The following is a 15,808-nucleotide window of genomic DNA, read 5'->3' as shown; positions in this document are numbered from 1 at the left end:
ATAAATCTAAGTATTTAAGCAAAAGTAATTGTATACAGGCCGTTTCAGCAAAATTTAGCCAAAGGTAAAAAATATACCGATGCAGTCTACCGACGACGCAACCAAGCGCATGTTGCTAAATTTTGTACGCAGTGTGTCACGCTATTTGTTTGTATTTTGCTTAATTAGATTTTTTGTCAAGAATAATAAACCAACTTCTGAAGAGACGAGCTATGAAAAAGAATTAATGATAAAATTGCAGAGCAGTTTGCAAAACTTCCGAATAAGCAGTTTCTGTCTTTCAATACATCTCATAAGCATTAGGGTATTTCAGCTTAGTGATGATACCCGCGAAATACAAAACACCAAGTGACATGCCCGCATGCGCGTCGTGATTGCACCAATTGCACTCCTCCCAAACATCCCGCGAACAAACAGCCATAGGCGTGCTTACGCCTAAAAGGCGACAGGGCAGCGACGTAGACATTGGCTGTGCCATTTACGCTAGCGATGTGCTCCCCTCGCAACAGTTCGTTATAGCAATAAGCAGACACAGTGGTTATCGCTTCTGCTGACGGAATTAACAGGTCCGTCATTTCGCGATAGCTGTAAGCAAATTGAACATCTCTAAATAAAAAAAAACTCAGTTTTCAAAAGGCTGAAAATGGTAGAATAAGAGTATCCTAACTGACCAGACGCAGTCTTTCAATGAATTTGCGTTCATTTTTCATGCACTTTCACAGCAAGCGCTCGAAGAGGTCACTTTCTGCAGCGATACAACACTGGGATCTGAGAAAGCTTGCTGTCGCTGCCTTGAGCCCCGTCGGTGAAATGCTGTGGTAGACTTCAGTTATATTCTCTTGTAAGGCTTCTGGAGTCGTTGTTTCCGCCGTGTATATATACGTGATCCTTAATATAGCCCCACAAGGAAAGGTCAAGAGGGTTTGTGATGTGTGGTGCGCGACGTGGTGCGGGGCTCGGGACGGTCGAGAGCAGACGACGCTGAGTGCACGCGCGCCGAGCTGGAAGGAGGAAAAACGACGACGCCGAAGAGCGCCCGGCACGTGAACGCGCAGCGAAGGAAAGAGAACAAAAGGAAAAAAAGCAACCAATTAGAAAAGACCACGGGGCGTCAAGCAGCCAATCAGTAAATGCCAAATCGGCCAGACCACGACAAAAAGCGTGGTGCGCTGGCAGAACGGGGGCGACACGCAAGAGGACACGCAGGGAGACGCCGGGGAGACGCCAGGATCGTCCCAGGAAACGACGGCAGGAGGAGGTCAACCACCGGAGCGGGCGTTGAAGACGGGCCGTCGGGTTCCGGACCCGAGCCCACCAGGACTTCACCCGCCCGGGGCCTCCTGCCAACCTGTTCCTGTGCGTCGCCCGTCTACCTGAGCGTGCCGTCAGCTCCTCAAGGCCGGTGAGCTTCTGCGCCAGTGGGCAAGACGAGAACAGTCGGGCTTCGGGCCCGAGTTCTACGCCAGCTGCCCGGCCAGAACGCCACCCCCGTCTGCCGTGCCGCCTGCTGCCCGAGGCCGGCGTTCGAGCTTCCGTGGGCGAGAGGGGAGCAGTCGGGCTACGGGCCCGAGCTCTCTGCCCGGCCAGAACGCCGCCGCCGTCCACTCCTGCTACCCAGCCGCCAGCGTTACCTCGCCTCGCCAGAGCTGGCGCGCTCCCGGCGCCCGGTCGGTCAACCTACGCCACGACCTTTGGTGAGGCCGGCGCCACTCCTTCTGCCGGCTTGTCGCCGCGTTGCCGCGTCGAGACTGCGACGCGTCCCCGCCCTTGTGGGCACGCCCAGACTCGCGCTCTCGTTAATCTCGTGCAAGCCCTATAAGAGCGTTCCTTACCGCAATGTTTTTTTTTTGCGTGTGTATTTCAAGCATGTTTTCTGTTTCTTTCTATTTACTTTTTGCCTTTTCTGTTTGATTAAAAGTCTTTGTGTGTGTGTCCAAACCAACGGCTTCGTCCTCAATTGGGTTCTCGGAGGCTCCGCCTAAGAGAACCGCTAAAACATTGAGAACACGAACCTTTGCCCCATAAGTGGGTCATCACAAATTGGCGTCCGCGCGACAGGACAAAGCCGTTCGTTTGGATCCTTCTTCTAGAGGTTAGGAACTATGGCTAGCACAAGAGACTTGTTAGCGTTAGCCGAACGCATGGGCCTAGAAGGTGCGGAGTTGAGGGCATGGCTGAATGAGCAGGAAGCGCGTGCGCGAGAAGAGCGGGCAGCGGAACGCGAGGCGAGAAAGCAGGAGCTTATATTAGAGGAGAGAAACTTACAGTTACGACTTAAAGTCGCGGAAGCTGAGGGCAATCGTGGCGAGACGAGCCAACGGCAGCTAGAATTGGAGGAGCGAACGCTTCAGTTGCGCCTCCAAATGGCGGCAACGGACGCTGCAAGGACAGCTGACCGAGGACCAGGAGGGAGTGCCCCATTCAGCGTGAATCCTCACAGTTTGATGCCGGGATTCAACGAAAGCCGGGACGACTTGGACGCCTATTTAAAAAGGTTTGAAAGCGTCGCCACCGGACAAGAATGGCCTAGAGACAAATGGGCCACAGCTCTAAGTTTATGCTTGAGCGGAGAAGCTCTGAAAGTCTTTGGACGTCTGTCTCCAGAAGACTCCCTCGACTACGATAAAGCCAAGTTGGCGTTGCTCCAGCGTTTTCGGTTTACGGCATAAGGCTACCGGGAGAAGTTCCGACAGAGCAAACCCCAAGATGGCGAAACTGGAAAGCAGTACGCAACTAGGCTACTGAGTTTCTTTGATCGGTGGGTGGAAATGTCCAAAACCGAAAAAGAGTATTTGGCACTTCGCAACCTAGTGGTGACGGAACAGTTTCTGAACAACTGTCATCATCGGTTAGGACTCTTCCTGCGCGAGAAGAGCTACCGCCATCTAGATGACATGGCCGAAGCTGCCGATAATTTCCTAGAGGCTCAGAGGCAGCCCAATCTGTTAGTGTTCCGGCAGAAATCGGAAGGCAGTAACCCTACGGAGAAAACCGGAAGCCCATCCGAGAGAGTTCCAATGCGATGCTTCGTATGTGGAAAACTGGGTCACGGGGCATCAGACTGCCGATCTAAGCTGAGGCAACCGTACTGCGGGTATTGCCGTAAGCCCGGGCATGATGTCAAAGCCTGCACCAAGAAAAATGATTCCCCAAGGACGTCTTGCCTATTAACGCCAGAAGAGCGCCTGGAAGAGTCAAGCGCAGTAGTCGCTGAACAAGACGTAGTTAGCACGGTGAAGACTCCCACGAGGAATGTAGCACGCAAGATGCCAGTGCTAAAGGGCTTCGTCTTCGGACAGACCGCATCAGTCTTGCGAGATACGGGGAGTAACACGCTGGTCGTGCGTCGTTCCCTCGTACCAGACAAGGCTTTAACAGGTAACACCGCCAAGCTGGTCCTGGCGGATGGCAGCAGCATTGAAATTCCCGAGGCCAAGGTTGAAATTAATTCACCTTATTTTTCTGGTACAGCGATTGCAAAGTGTATGACAGCTCCTCTATACGATGTTATTGTCGGAAATGTGCCAGGCTCACGAGAACGTCATGATCCAGATAAAACCTGGACAAAAAGACCGCGGAAGCCCATCGAAGATGGTATAGCAAGCCCGAAAAGAACCAAGGGAGAAGAACATTCCCCGGACGCTTGGCTGGTCGGCATCAAGAGCCGAGACCAACAACCGAAAACATCCGCGATCAATATCAGCGCCTTGAAAATAACCAGGGAGGATCTTGCCACGGCCCAGAACGAAGATAAGACCTTAAAGTCTTGCAGGAACAAAGTAGATCAAGTGTTCCAAGGCAAAAGATTGGCATCCTACTCATTCGAAGTAGTAAAGGGAGTGCTGCATCGTCATTACCGGCTACCCTCGGGCAAAATGACTGAACAAGTGGTAGTACCACAAGGATTACGCCGCCAAGTGCTCGCTTTGGCGCACGAAAACCTTAGGTCAGGGCAGCAAGGAATTAAGGGAACAACTGATCGGGTTCTGGAATCCTTCTACTGGCCAGGGGTCCAAGAAGCAGTGAGAAGATACGTACGTTCTTGTGACACTTGCCAGCGAACGTACCCTAAGAGCAAGATACGCCAGCTGAAAGTTGGTGACCGTGCCCTTATCCTGCTTCCAACGACGGCCAACAAACTGTCGATGCACTGGAAGGGGCCTTTCTTGGTCACAGGAAAGAAAAGCAACTTTGATTACTGGCTGGACTTGGGACACACTACAAAACTGTTCCATATTAACATGCTGAAGCGCTATGAAGAGCGTGAACCCGACCGTTCCCCACAGTCAGCATCATGCATCGTGATGGAGGAGGGCGAGACGGACACCCCTATACCTACCTTCACAAGAAGTGAGGGCCCGGGTAGAGAAGCAGTCAAGCTTGGCGATGACCTTCAAGAAGATCAACGTGCGGAACGTTGTGGGGCGGACAACATGAGTAGAATACAGGGGAAACTACAACCCTGCGCCTCTAGATGTTTTGGTTACCCGAGCAGGGTTATGTCATCGTAATGCCATGCTGTTAGTGTTTGATGCTAGTTTTTGTTTTTTTTCCTCGGTGTGCTTTATTTGAATGTGTTTTCCTTTAATGTCTTATCTGCGTGCTCAGTGAACTGTGCATTGAAACATTACAGTGCGTTCTTGTGAACGGACAATGACTGTACTGTTGTGAACTATGTCGCGCACTGAGCGGCAGTTTTTCTTTAGAAAAACTTGTTAAAAAAGGGGCTTATATGTGATGTGTGGTGCGCGACGTGGTGCGGGGCTCGGGACGGTCGAGAGCAGACGACGCTGAGTGCACGCGCGCCGAGCTGGAAGGAGGAAAAACGACGACGGCGAAGAGCGCCCGGCACGTGAACGCGCAGCGAAGGAAAGAGAACAAAAGGAAAAAAAGCAACCAATTAGAAAAGACCACGGGGCGTCAAGCAGCCAATCAGTAAATGCCAAATCGGCCAGACCACGACAAAAAGCGTGGTGCGCTGGCAGAACGGGGGCGACACGCAAGAGGACACGCAGGGAGACGCCGGGGAGACGCCAGGATCGTCCCAGGAAACGACGGCAGGAGGAGGTCAACCACCGGAGCGGGCGTTGAAGACGGGCCGTCGGGTTCCGGACCCGAGCCCACCAGGACTTCACCCGCCCGGGGCCTCCTGCCAACCTGTTCCTGTGCGTCGCCCGTCTACCTGAGCGTGCCGTCAGCTCCTCAAGGCCGGTGAGCTTCTGCGCCAGTGGGCAAGACGAGAACAGTCGGGCTTCGGGCCCGAGTTCTACGCCAGCTGCCCGGCCAGAACGCCACCCCCGTCTGCCGTGCCGCCTGCTGCCCGAGGCCGGCGTTCGAGCTTCCGTGGGCGAGAGGGGAGCAGTCGGGCTACGGGCCCGAGCTCTCTGCCCGGCCAGAACGCCGCCGCCGTCCACTCCTGCTACCCAGCCGCCAGCGTTACCTCGCCTCGCCAGAGCTGGCGCGCTCCCGGCGCCCGGTCGGTCAACCTACGCCACGACCTTTGGTGAGGCCGGCGCCACTCCTTCTGCCGGCTTGTCGCCGCGTTGCCGCGTCGAGACTGCGACGCGTCCCCGCCCTTGTGGGCACGCCCAGACTCGCGCTCTCGTTAATCTCGTGCAAGCCCTATAAGAGCGTTCCTTACCGCAATGTTTCTTTTTGCGTGTGTATTTCAAGCATGTTTTCTGTTTCTTTCTATTTACTTTTTGCCTTTTCTGTTTGATTAAAAGTCTTTGTGTGTGTGTCCAAACCAACGGCTTCGTCCTCAATTGGGTTCTCGGAGGCTCCGCCTAAGAGAACCGCTAAAACATTGAGAACACGAACCTTTGCCCCATAAGTGGGTCATCACAGGGTTGAGGTCGGGTGACCTTGACGGCCACATGACAGACCCGTTTCTTCCTATCCATTGCCCTGAGAAGGCAACATCAGGCCAGGCTCGTACTTGACTGCAGCTGTGGGCTCGGGCCCCGTCATACTGATACCACATTGCGTCAAGCCGGGCTAGTGGCATGATGTAGCAGAAGTCTTCAACCGGGCCTTTGAGGAACTTACTTACATACCTCTTGCCAGCCAGAGTGTTAAATAACAGTGGGCTAATGACTGTGCTGACATATATTCCACACCAAACGTTAAAAAAGACCACTGATATTGGTGTCGGGATATTCCTAGCCAGTGGGGATTTTGCTCACTGCAATAGTGTGCGTTGTGAATATTTACTTGGCAATTTCGGGAAAAGTCCGCCTCGTCAGTACGGAAACCTTGATGAGAAAGTCCTCCTGAATGCTCCTCCTGAATCAAAATCCAATGCGCATAGTCGAGTCACTTTTGGAGATCCCTTGACTCCAGGCATTGATGCAACTGCAGCTGATAAGGGAACAGTCCAGTTGTTTTCAAAATTATCCAGGCAGTTGAGGTGCACACACGGAGCTGCGCGCTCACGCTGCGCTTGCTAGCGTGTGGATTAGCCGTCATGAAAGACAAAACGTTGGAACGAACCTCATTACTTAAGAGTGAAACTATCTGCCTCTTCCTTGTGAACCTGCCGGCTTGCTTCAGTGACTCGTAGTTGTTGAGTATTGTCATTGGGCTTGGTCGCGTTCCCGGGTGCCAGCTTCGAAATGTTTAGCAGCCTGCCGTCTCTGTCCGCCTGCAGCTCCAAGGGTAAGGATTATGTCTGCTTTTTCCTCGTTGGAAAAAGGCATCACTAAATCGATCGCGCTTTAACAGCCGATGCACGCTAGTCTGTTTATCGCTGCCTGGAACTACCACCTGTCACTGCCGCCACATCCGTCAGCCGTTTTACGCAGCGCAGGAGATAACGGTTGCTTGCCTAAATCGAACAGCCAACGCTTGCGTCGCTGCCCTGTAACTTCTTAAGCGGGAGCGCACCTATGGCAGTTTGTTCGCGAAACGCTTGGGAGCAGTGCAATCACGACGTGCAAGCGGGAATCGCACGTTGTGTTTTTTTTGTATTTCGCGGGCATCCGCAGTGAGCTGAAAAACACTAATGCTTAATAGATAGAAAGGCAGAAACTGTTTTTTCGGACGCTTTGCGAGTCCTTCTGCAACTTTCTAATAGGATTTTTTTTTCTGGCTTCGTGGCTGCAAAACTTAATTAATATAGACTAATTATTTAGTTAAACAAAATAAAAAATACCGTGACGCGCTGCATACCAACTTGAGCAACATGCATTTGGTCGCGTCGTCTTAAAGTGCATTGTCATATGTTTAAACTCTGGCTAAAGTTAGCTAAAACACCCTGTATAATGCGTCAACCAAGGCAAATAAACATGCTGCGCAATCACAAATTCACAGATCACAGTACACCAGGCATGGTTGCTCAGTGTCTATGGTGTTGGGCTGCTGAGCACGAGGTCATGCGATCGAATCCCGGCCGCGGCGGCCGCATTTCGATAGTGGGGAAATGCGAAAACATCCGTGTACTTAGATTTAGGCGCACGTAAAGAACCCCAGGTGGTCGAAATTTCCGGAGACCACCACTACGGCGTGTCTCATAATAAGAAAGTGGTTTTGGCACTAAAACTCCATAATTTTAGTTCACAAAATCCTGAGGCCCACCCACCCTCCCTTTACTCCCCCGATGCATCGCGCGGGACTGGAGGCGGCGCGCTTTCTCCCTGTCTTTATGTGTTGTGCCCACAACACTGACCCACCATCGCCGGCTAACCCCCGCCCCCTGCGCTTTCACTCGCACATACAACATGCGGTGCACCCTGACAAATTTTTATCGCCCTGTGACTTCATACGGAACATATTGGCGACGACAGGTATGCACCTTGAGAATCCATGCAATTGCTATCGCAATAATATAAGAGTATCCAGCAAAGGAAGAGTCCCGTTGCAAGTTACTTTTCGCAACAGAAGTAACCAAATCGAACTTTCCCCATACGACAATTCGCAGCGCCGCAACAATGTATCTTGTGTGTGGGGGGGGGGGGGGGCATCGAAATGAAGAAATGGAAAGGAAATCATGTTGGGCCACAATCGAATGCCTGCTTTGGGCACCTAGTGTAGCTACCCAAGGAATATTGATGAACACGTGAGACGTTTGGTCAAACAGAGAAACATAGGCATGCTGCTCGTTATCTTACACTGGCAAGATAAATTACATTCCTTAGATGTTGGCATGACCAACATTGAAATGATGGTAATGCGCTCAAGCGAACGCGTTGCAATACGTCGAGTCCCCACAATGGTGCCGGCGAGCCACGATTGCTTCTTTTTGTCGCCTGCTAGCCAGAAAGCGTCCAAAACTCTATGAGACCAAAATCTACTCGGCCAGAGAAAAACGAACGCGCACCAAAAGTGCGCCGCGCGGTTGTAAGGGCAAGGCGTGAAAAACGCATGACCTCTGGCTGGCTCTGGCAGAGCGCGGATAGCGAGAACACGAAAATTCGCAAAGACACTCAATGTGTCTTTGCGAATAAAAGCCAGAGTAGAAAAAATAAATGAGAACGCAGTTACCTCTGCTGGCTTTAGCGTCTTGACATGGATGCTTTGGCGCAGGTGAAAAAAATGTTGATATTCTTTTCTCTGGCATGATGGCACAAATGAACCATGACAACGCTTCGTCTCATAGAACCTCGCTGCGTGCTTTGTCAAATTGTCTGATTGTGTGTTGATTTGGCATGTCACGTTGTATGGTCCGATGTACGACTTTGGAAAAGTCAATGCACCTTTGGCGTAAATTGTTTATAAGAAGATTAAACTCAGAAAAACCCGAAATTGAATATAAAAGCACGACCTTAAAAGCAGACTTGTAAAGCACGACTTTGGAAATGTCAATGCACCTTTGACATCAAAAGATTATGTGATCTTTAAACCCATAAAATTTTGGAATTCAATTCCATGCGGTCCGTAGATATCGCGGCCTCTGCGATATGCCACGACGAGCCTGCTCGCCATCAAAGCACCTTTGAAACTTTGTGCTGGGATGAGGATCCTTGGGGAGGGGGGGGGGTGACGTTATGTGACTCCAGGTGCATGGGCATTGCCACGAAATCCAGTCCGAGTTCACAATCTTCACGCCGAAATCCATATTCGAACATGAAAAATAGATGCAAAATCCAGACTGATTTCGTGCGTTGGGGGTTGTTTGGTCGGCGGCCCATCACAGCACAAAAAAAAAATAATCGGGGGCGGGCACCAACGCAGTCATCAAACAAGTCCATAACAGCCTTGCCGCTCTTAACTCACAGATATCGGGTGAGTGCGGGAGAAGGTAAGGCGGCCGCACGTCAAATCAGTACTTCTGAGCCCACCGCGGAAGCTGTGCGGCTATCATGCTGCTGGGTCGCGCGTTGGATTTCAACTGTGGCAGCGGCATTTCTAAAGACGCGAAATACAAAACCACATGTGTATTTACATTTAGGTGCATGTGAACGAATCCCAAGGGGTGTGATTGATCCGCAGATCGCCGTGCGCCGTGCCTGATAATCCGAATGTAGTTTTTATGCGTACAGTCCGAGTCACTCTTGTGTACAGTTCGGCAATGCCGGCCTGCGGAGCGCTCAGGAGCCAGCCAGCGACGTGTGACGCTAGGTGCTCGGAACGTTTGGGCACAGCAACAAGGTTTAGACGTCGTTGGTTGGCTCCTGAGCAGCGCTTCCTGCACTCTAGACAAGAACGACGCCGACGGTACAACCCTATAATTCAAACAAAATGTAACACTTGAGGCACCATGCCATGTGCCGTGTTAGACGATGACAATGTTAACCTTCTCGGAGTTTATGAACAATAGCACACAACAACGGCTCAAGCAAACACGTCCCTGTATGTTCTTTTTATTTCTCCGTCAAACAGCAGTGGGACACGCAAGGTAACGTTTACCCTCATCAATCTCGAATTGTATTAAGCGCTAAAGAAAATGAAACATTCGCAGTCGACATGAGCACTAATTATCGTCAACCAATGCGAACACAACAGAAAGCTTAGCTTATATCGTTTCCCACAGGGCGTGGGTTCTGCATAGTTTTCTAATTTTTAACTTACATTTTTATTGTCTAGTGCCTTGGAAATCATGAATTTGACGACGGACCTGCTGGGTTGGTTCCTTTTTTATTAAAAATGCAAGAGGCGAATGTTACGGTGCTTGGAACTAACCTGGACACCTCCAATGAACCTCTCTTCACAAGTCAAAACCTCACGTTACCCAAGTCCATAGTGTACAATATTTCCGGATCACAAGTAGCCTTACTAGGCGTTGTAACTACGGAGACCATGACTATTGCGAAACCGGGTAAGTGATTTAGATTAGTTGGCATTCGTGCCTTATATCGTAGTCCGACGAGCCTTTCCAAAACAATATTGGAAATAGAGAGGTTTTGTAAGTCTTTAATAACACACGCCTGTTATTTCTGTGTTATGATGTCAGCCAACTAGCCCGACTGGCGATTTATCAGCCTCACAGACGACAAATTGAGCTTCGTTAGCGCCCATGTACTGATCCACAGGTGGGGCAAGGCAAGAACTATTCGGCTCTGAATTTTTTATAAGCATATAGTTTATTCTATTAAGTGTAAATTGCTGTTGTACTTGAATGTCTTACAAGTAATTGTCTTATTTTCACATACATGCTACTTAAGTAGCGTAAGCCCACAATATCAGCAATAATTACGAGACAAATACTGTGTTAGAAACGTCATGGTGGATACTATCTATAAACTCTTTTCGCCATGTTATTTATTCAATACAAACAAATGGCCCTTCTGGCTTTCCAAGCCATTTCTTGCTCGATTCCTGGTCGTGGCGGTCACGTTCCTGTGGAAGTCGAGTGGAGAAATACTCGCGAGGTGGAAGAAGGCCATGCGTTTGAAATTATTCTGGAGCACCCACACTGCCGTATTTTTGATAGCTTGTGCGTCGCTTTGGGAGAGGAAATCCTCTAACTCGATTGATGGCGTTCCCTGCCTCAAACAAAAGTGCACCGTGCATTCATCTCGTAACTGACCCGTGTCGATTACGCTGGACAACTGTTCCCAAGATTGAAGCCTTCGGAAAACACCTATATTTCAAAGCTGGTATGCGGCTATAACGCACTCTATCATGTAAGCATCGAAGAGCGACGCACAGATATGAAATAATGACGTTATTGCAGCTCAAGAAAATGCAACTAGGAGAACACTTTTAGGTAGCAGCCACACTATTTATAATCGAATTTGCAGTATAGGCATAAATGGGGTCAACAAATATAAAAAATGGTAAGCGTAATCCGTTAAATCAGCTGCACTCCTAGAAGGTGGGCAGCATTGCTTCCTGGTTGGTGAAATGACATAGTGGAATAGCCACGGAGAGGTTTATGCTAATTCGTGATCAGAAATTCTGATAAAAATGGAGACTCGTGAAAAAAATGAGCACCACCACTGAGTACTCATGAACGACCATGCGTTATTTCGGCTTGAGTGTAGCTTCTGACATATAATTCATTCGTCTTCATTATTTCTTTGCCCCATCAAGCCGGAAGAAATTTCAACATTGTTTGTGATGAAAGGCAAAGTTTTAGTAGACAGCATCGCATGGCCTCCGGATATTTAGAAAAGGCTTATAACTTTCGTGTGCTCCAGTGGACAGGAGTACAGCAGTATCGGTATGGCGGCTAATCCCTGGCGCTTTACCTCTCTGGTTATTGCAAACTTCTCGCTATGCGCTAAAAATATAATAATCCATACTTAGTACCATTCTCGTGCGCACGGCGTTTGCGCGAGGATGTCTAAGAGTACCAATGCAGGATCATTTCGCTCGTATGCGGTGGGGACGTTGAATTGACCAAGAACCCGTTCTGCGCCGCTTTTCGAAATGGAACATCTACCATAAAATCACTATGGGCACACTACTGTCTTATTTACTGTCTTTTCTGCAAACGCGAGAAATATAAGAATGTCCAGAAATGTCCTGAAGCGAAGTTTTCTGAAATTAACAAGAAGCTAAACGATCTTCAAGAAATACTTAAAAATAGCCACAAACTCACTGTATAACTGGGACGCATGTGGAAAACAGTCAAGGTCCTCGCGGTATTAAATATTATCCTCGAATTACAAATAGAAGAACTTGAGGAGAGGTCTCGGCGGGACAGCTTCGTATTCAACGATATTCCTGATGCGAAAACATCAGACCGAATCCAAATTAACCTTTGTACCAAAATTCATGATTGTCCCATTTCCACCCGGACTAATCCAGTGCGTCTACCACTTGGGCACTTCAAATTACGAAGGGTAACATGGGTTAGGAAAGTGTACTAACTTGAAAGCAAAATAAACATTTTTCTCACGGTGCAGCCAGCTCAAGTCTAAAGATATATTGTTTTCTAGGGACTTGCGCCACATTTGGTGTCCCTCACAAGGAATTGATCGATTTTGCGAAAGGTCTTCTGAAATCACCGAAATCCAATATGAGCTAGGAACCGCTGCGGGTGAACAACAAATGTATTACGTATTATGCACAGGCTGACGTTACTGAACAAACGAAGCCACACAAACAGAATAACAATCAAAATGGCATTCCTAACAACACCACATATTTTTTTACGTAGGAAAAAGAGGAGTAGTGTTCAACTGCCACATTCCTCACCTTTACACTAACGCAAGAAGTGTTCTTGACAAGCTTAAAGCGTTACCTTCAGCGCTTGACGCATGATCTTCGCATTAAGCTAATCGAAACCTGACAGGTGCGCCGCCGTCAGCAGGCATTTGGCGTTTTGCGACACCACAAATCTGAGCGCGTAGTGGTTGGACCCTCGCGCGCTTAACCGTGCGTGGCTGAGCCGTGTTTACAGAAAAACGGAATCCTGAGGGTTGATACCGGGTGTTTGGACATTTTAGTCGCCTTGGTGAAGACAACGCGCCCCTTTGGCAGCAGTTCGGGTGTACGGAACGCGTAGCTTGACTCGCTTCGGTTAAATTTGCAATCGCCTTTTCCTGACCCTCTCGATGACCTTTACCTTTTTTCTTTCTCTTCTTATCTTTCCTGTCTCCTTCCTTTCCATCTCACTTTTCCCAATTTCCGGGGGCAAGACATAACCTGATGTTATCTATGCAAACTTGGGTACGTTATATTTCGTTATAGCACCCAGGCACATGAAGTCTCTTTGCAGGAGCATTGTGGCGTCCCGTTGTTGGGCTCTGTGCTGAGTGACTGCCAACACTGCACAACAAACGGGAACCTTTACTGCCTCAATTTCCTTTCCTGCACTGCCTCATTGTTTTCTCTCAAAAGGAGGAGGAACCGACAAAACATAGGCTTTCCTCACCTATGTCAAAGATAACGTTCCGACATTTGGGGCCGTATCGCGAAAAACTATTCCAACATATTTTTATTCCAATCTCCTGACATCTAATTTGCGTAACCGCCAACGCAAAATTCGGGCGGTCACCCGCAGAGTTGTCTGAACAAACCAATACAATGCTCCCCTCGTTCATAGGCGGTCACTTTTGTTTGCTCGAAAAACGAATAACATTGCCTGCACTGAGCGGCTTGTCTTATCTAATTGGCTCACAAGAGGCGAGGATTATGCTCAAGTAGAAAGGGATTCGATGGGGCCGAGCCACTGCAGGGAAGATTCATAACCGGATGAAGAGGGTGGTGCCGGCATCGGCGATTGGTCCGCTTTCCCTTACTTAGCTGGCGGTGGCTGGTCGAACATCCCGGTGGCATGGAACGGAAGCTTAAGAATGACGCTAAAACGGATCCTCAACAAAGAAGAGTTGGCAGAACGATGTCCTAAACATGCCAAAAGTGCTCGAAAACGTTACACGGCCACACAAAAAGTTTTATTACACGCAAACAAACCCATGCTCTCCGGCAGGGGCGAGTAGCCAGTGCCTGAGCGATCGGCGGCAGCCATCTTTTATTCCTTTCGGAACGGGGCAGCCTGCGGCTATCCAGAAGAACATTCAGTTTTGTTCGGCATATTAATCCATCTTTAACGCATACGCATCATTTTGGCGCGGTAAGTTCTTGCGGTATTATGACGTCGCGTGAGAGGCAGGTGAAGTGGGTGCAGCCCGAAAACTTTTGACCAATAGCCCAGAGCTCATGGCAAAAAGGCGTCGAATCAGGAATAAATATTTTTGTTTTTTTCGGTCAAATTATGCATAATCAGTGTGTACACGTCATATCAGATGGGGGCTCTCGCGGTTTTCGCGACGTCACGTGAAAGACAGGAGAAGTGGGGGTAGTCCAAAAAAGTTTTTAACCAATCGCGTTGGGCTGATTGCAGAATTGGAATAGGAAAGTTTGGCATAATTTTACGTTATAACGCCCTTGTTGTGATTAGCTGTGAAAACCCGGACAAGATTTTAAGGACTCTCGCACCATTTCCCGTTAAAAGTATTTAACGTAGGCTGTTGCAGGCACACATTCTACATACTGACTATAAAGCCTGCGTAGGAGCAGATTTGGCTCCTGTTTTATAGGGAAGTAAGGAATTGGTGATTGTGTGCATACTACAGTCTGTGAATAATAGAATGGCTCTTAGCGCATTCATTGCTTCTAGGTGACTTCCGAGTCTTTTACAAAAGGAAAAAAAAAACGGCATACTAAGAACATCCTTGAGGCCTTTAGCAAAATCTGAGTTTCGGTTCCTAATATGTAACTGCTTTGGCATAGAAAAAGGTATCACGGACTCCTCTGTCTTCGCATGAAAATGGTATGATGATTCAGCATTTGAGGTATGTCATTGAATGGTCTACGAACAGACTCATTGGGTGAACGTTTTCGTGCTGCTCTAGAGTGCCATTACGAGGGAGCTCTTTGGCCTTCGCGCAACCTAGAGCTCCGAGTATTTTTCTTTTCTATTTCTAATTCGTTTTGTCGTGGCCTTTTATTCCACATGATGTTTGATCGATGTCTGAAAACTTCAGCGCGTTGCAATGGCGTTTTGGCTGCTTATAACTTCCGCACTATTTTTCTTGGCGAAGCCGTCTCTCCATGCCAGTGGTGGCGCATGTTTGTTTGAACAGTAGTACAAAAACAGCACAAAATACACAAAGCTACACATATAATAAGAAGCCAACAATCAAAGACACCAAAAACAACATGCGCGAAATTACTTGTACTTGGTATTATTGGAAATGAAAGTGGCTCAGAAAACAACTCGCCATAGTTGGGATACCAACCCCCGTATTCGCAATACGCGTGCTATGCTCCTACCAACTGAGCTACCGCGGTGCCGTTTTCCCGTCCATTTCTCGGGTTATTTATGTTTTAACAAAATAGAACTAACCATGGGAGTGCTAGCTAGTGCCACCACTCTCAAACCTGGTGGCGGATGTGGAACATCCTTGCCGCCGCATGCGTCACCACTACGTGACCTATTTGGGTGACAGAAACTGGTTAATAAACCCCCTCATGCTACCTGAAGGCATCAATGCTGCCGGATTCGAGACCGTCGTAATGTAAGGAACGAGAAGAAAGGCAACCAAGGAGCATGATTTTTATTAATCATGTCAAAGACGCCTACAAACACATCAAGGACAACATAGGGGAAATACCTCGTACTTACTAAATAAAATAAAAGAAATGGTAAATTAATCGGTATGAACAAATCTGGGGACTTTGTTTGTAGGCTTATGATATGAATAATAACAATGGGGCCTCTCATTTCTCTTTCATCGCGTTTATTACATTACGGGTGCGTCGAATCCGGCAAAATTGATACCTTCAGGTAGCATATGCGTGTTTATTGACCAGTTGCCGTCACCCAAGTAGATCAAGTACTCGTAATGCCTGCGGCAGAGAGGATTTTTCACATCCGCCGCCAATTTCTGAGTGGTCGCGCTGACTAACACCCGCAAGG

At 48.7% G+C, this 15,808-nt stretch overlaps 1 protein-coding gene across 3 annotated transcripts in view; it reads left to right on the top strand.

Moving 5' to 3' along the window:
• Positions 1 to 15,808, top strand: part of LOC142590722 (protein 5NUC-like) — a 190,049-nt gene that overhangs the window by 51,048 nt on the left and 123,193 nt on the right. For all 3 annotated transcript variants that reach the window (XM_075703150.1, XM_075703152.1, XM_075703151.1), the window contains one exon: positions 10,024 to 10,255. In XM_075703150.1, coding sequence (XP_075559265.1) covers positions 10,024 to 10,255 — 232 coding nt within the window. The remainder of the gene's footprint in view (positions 1 to 10,023; positions 10,256 to 15,808) is intronic.

This window comes from Dermacentor variabilis, chromosome 8 (assembly GCF_050947875.1).
Source record: "Dermacentor variabilis isolate Ectoservices chromosome 8, ASM5094787v1, whole genome shotgun sequence".
NCBI classification, from domain to species: Eukaryota; Metazoa; Arthropoda; class Arachnida; order Ixodida; family Ixodidae; genus Dermacentor; species Dermacentor variabilis.
Note: the sequence above shows the minus strand (reverse complement) of the source record. Positions and strands in the feature narration are given on the sequence as shown.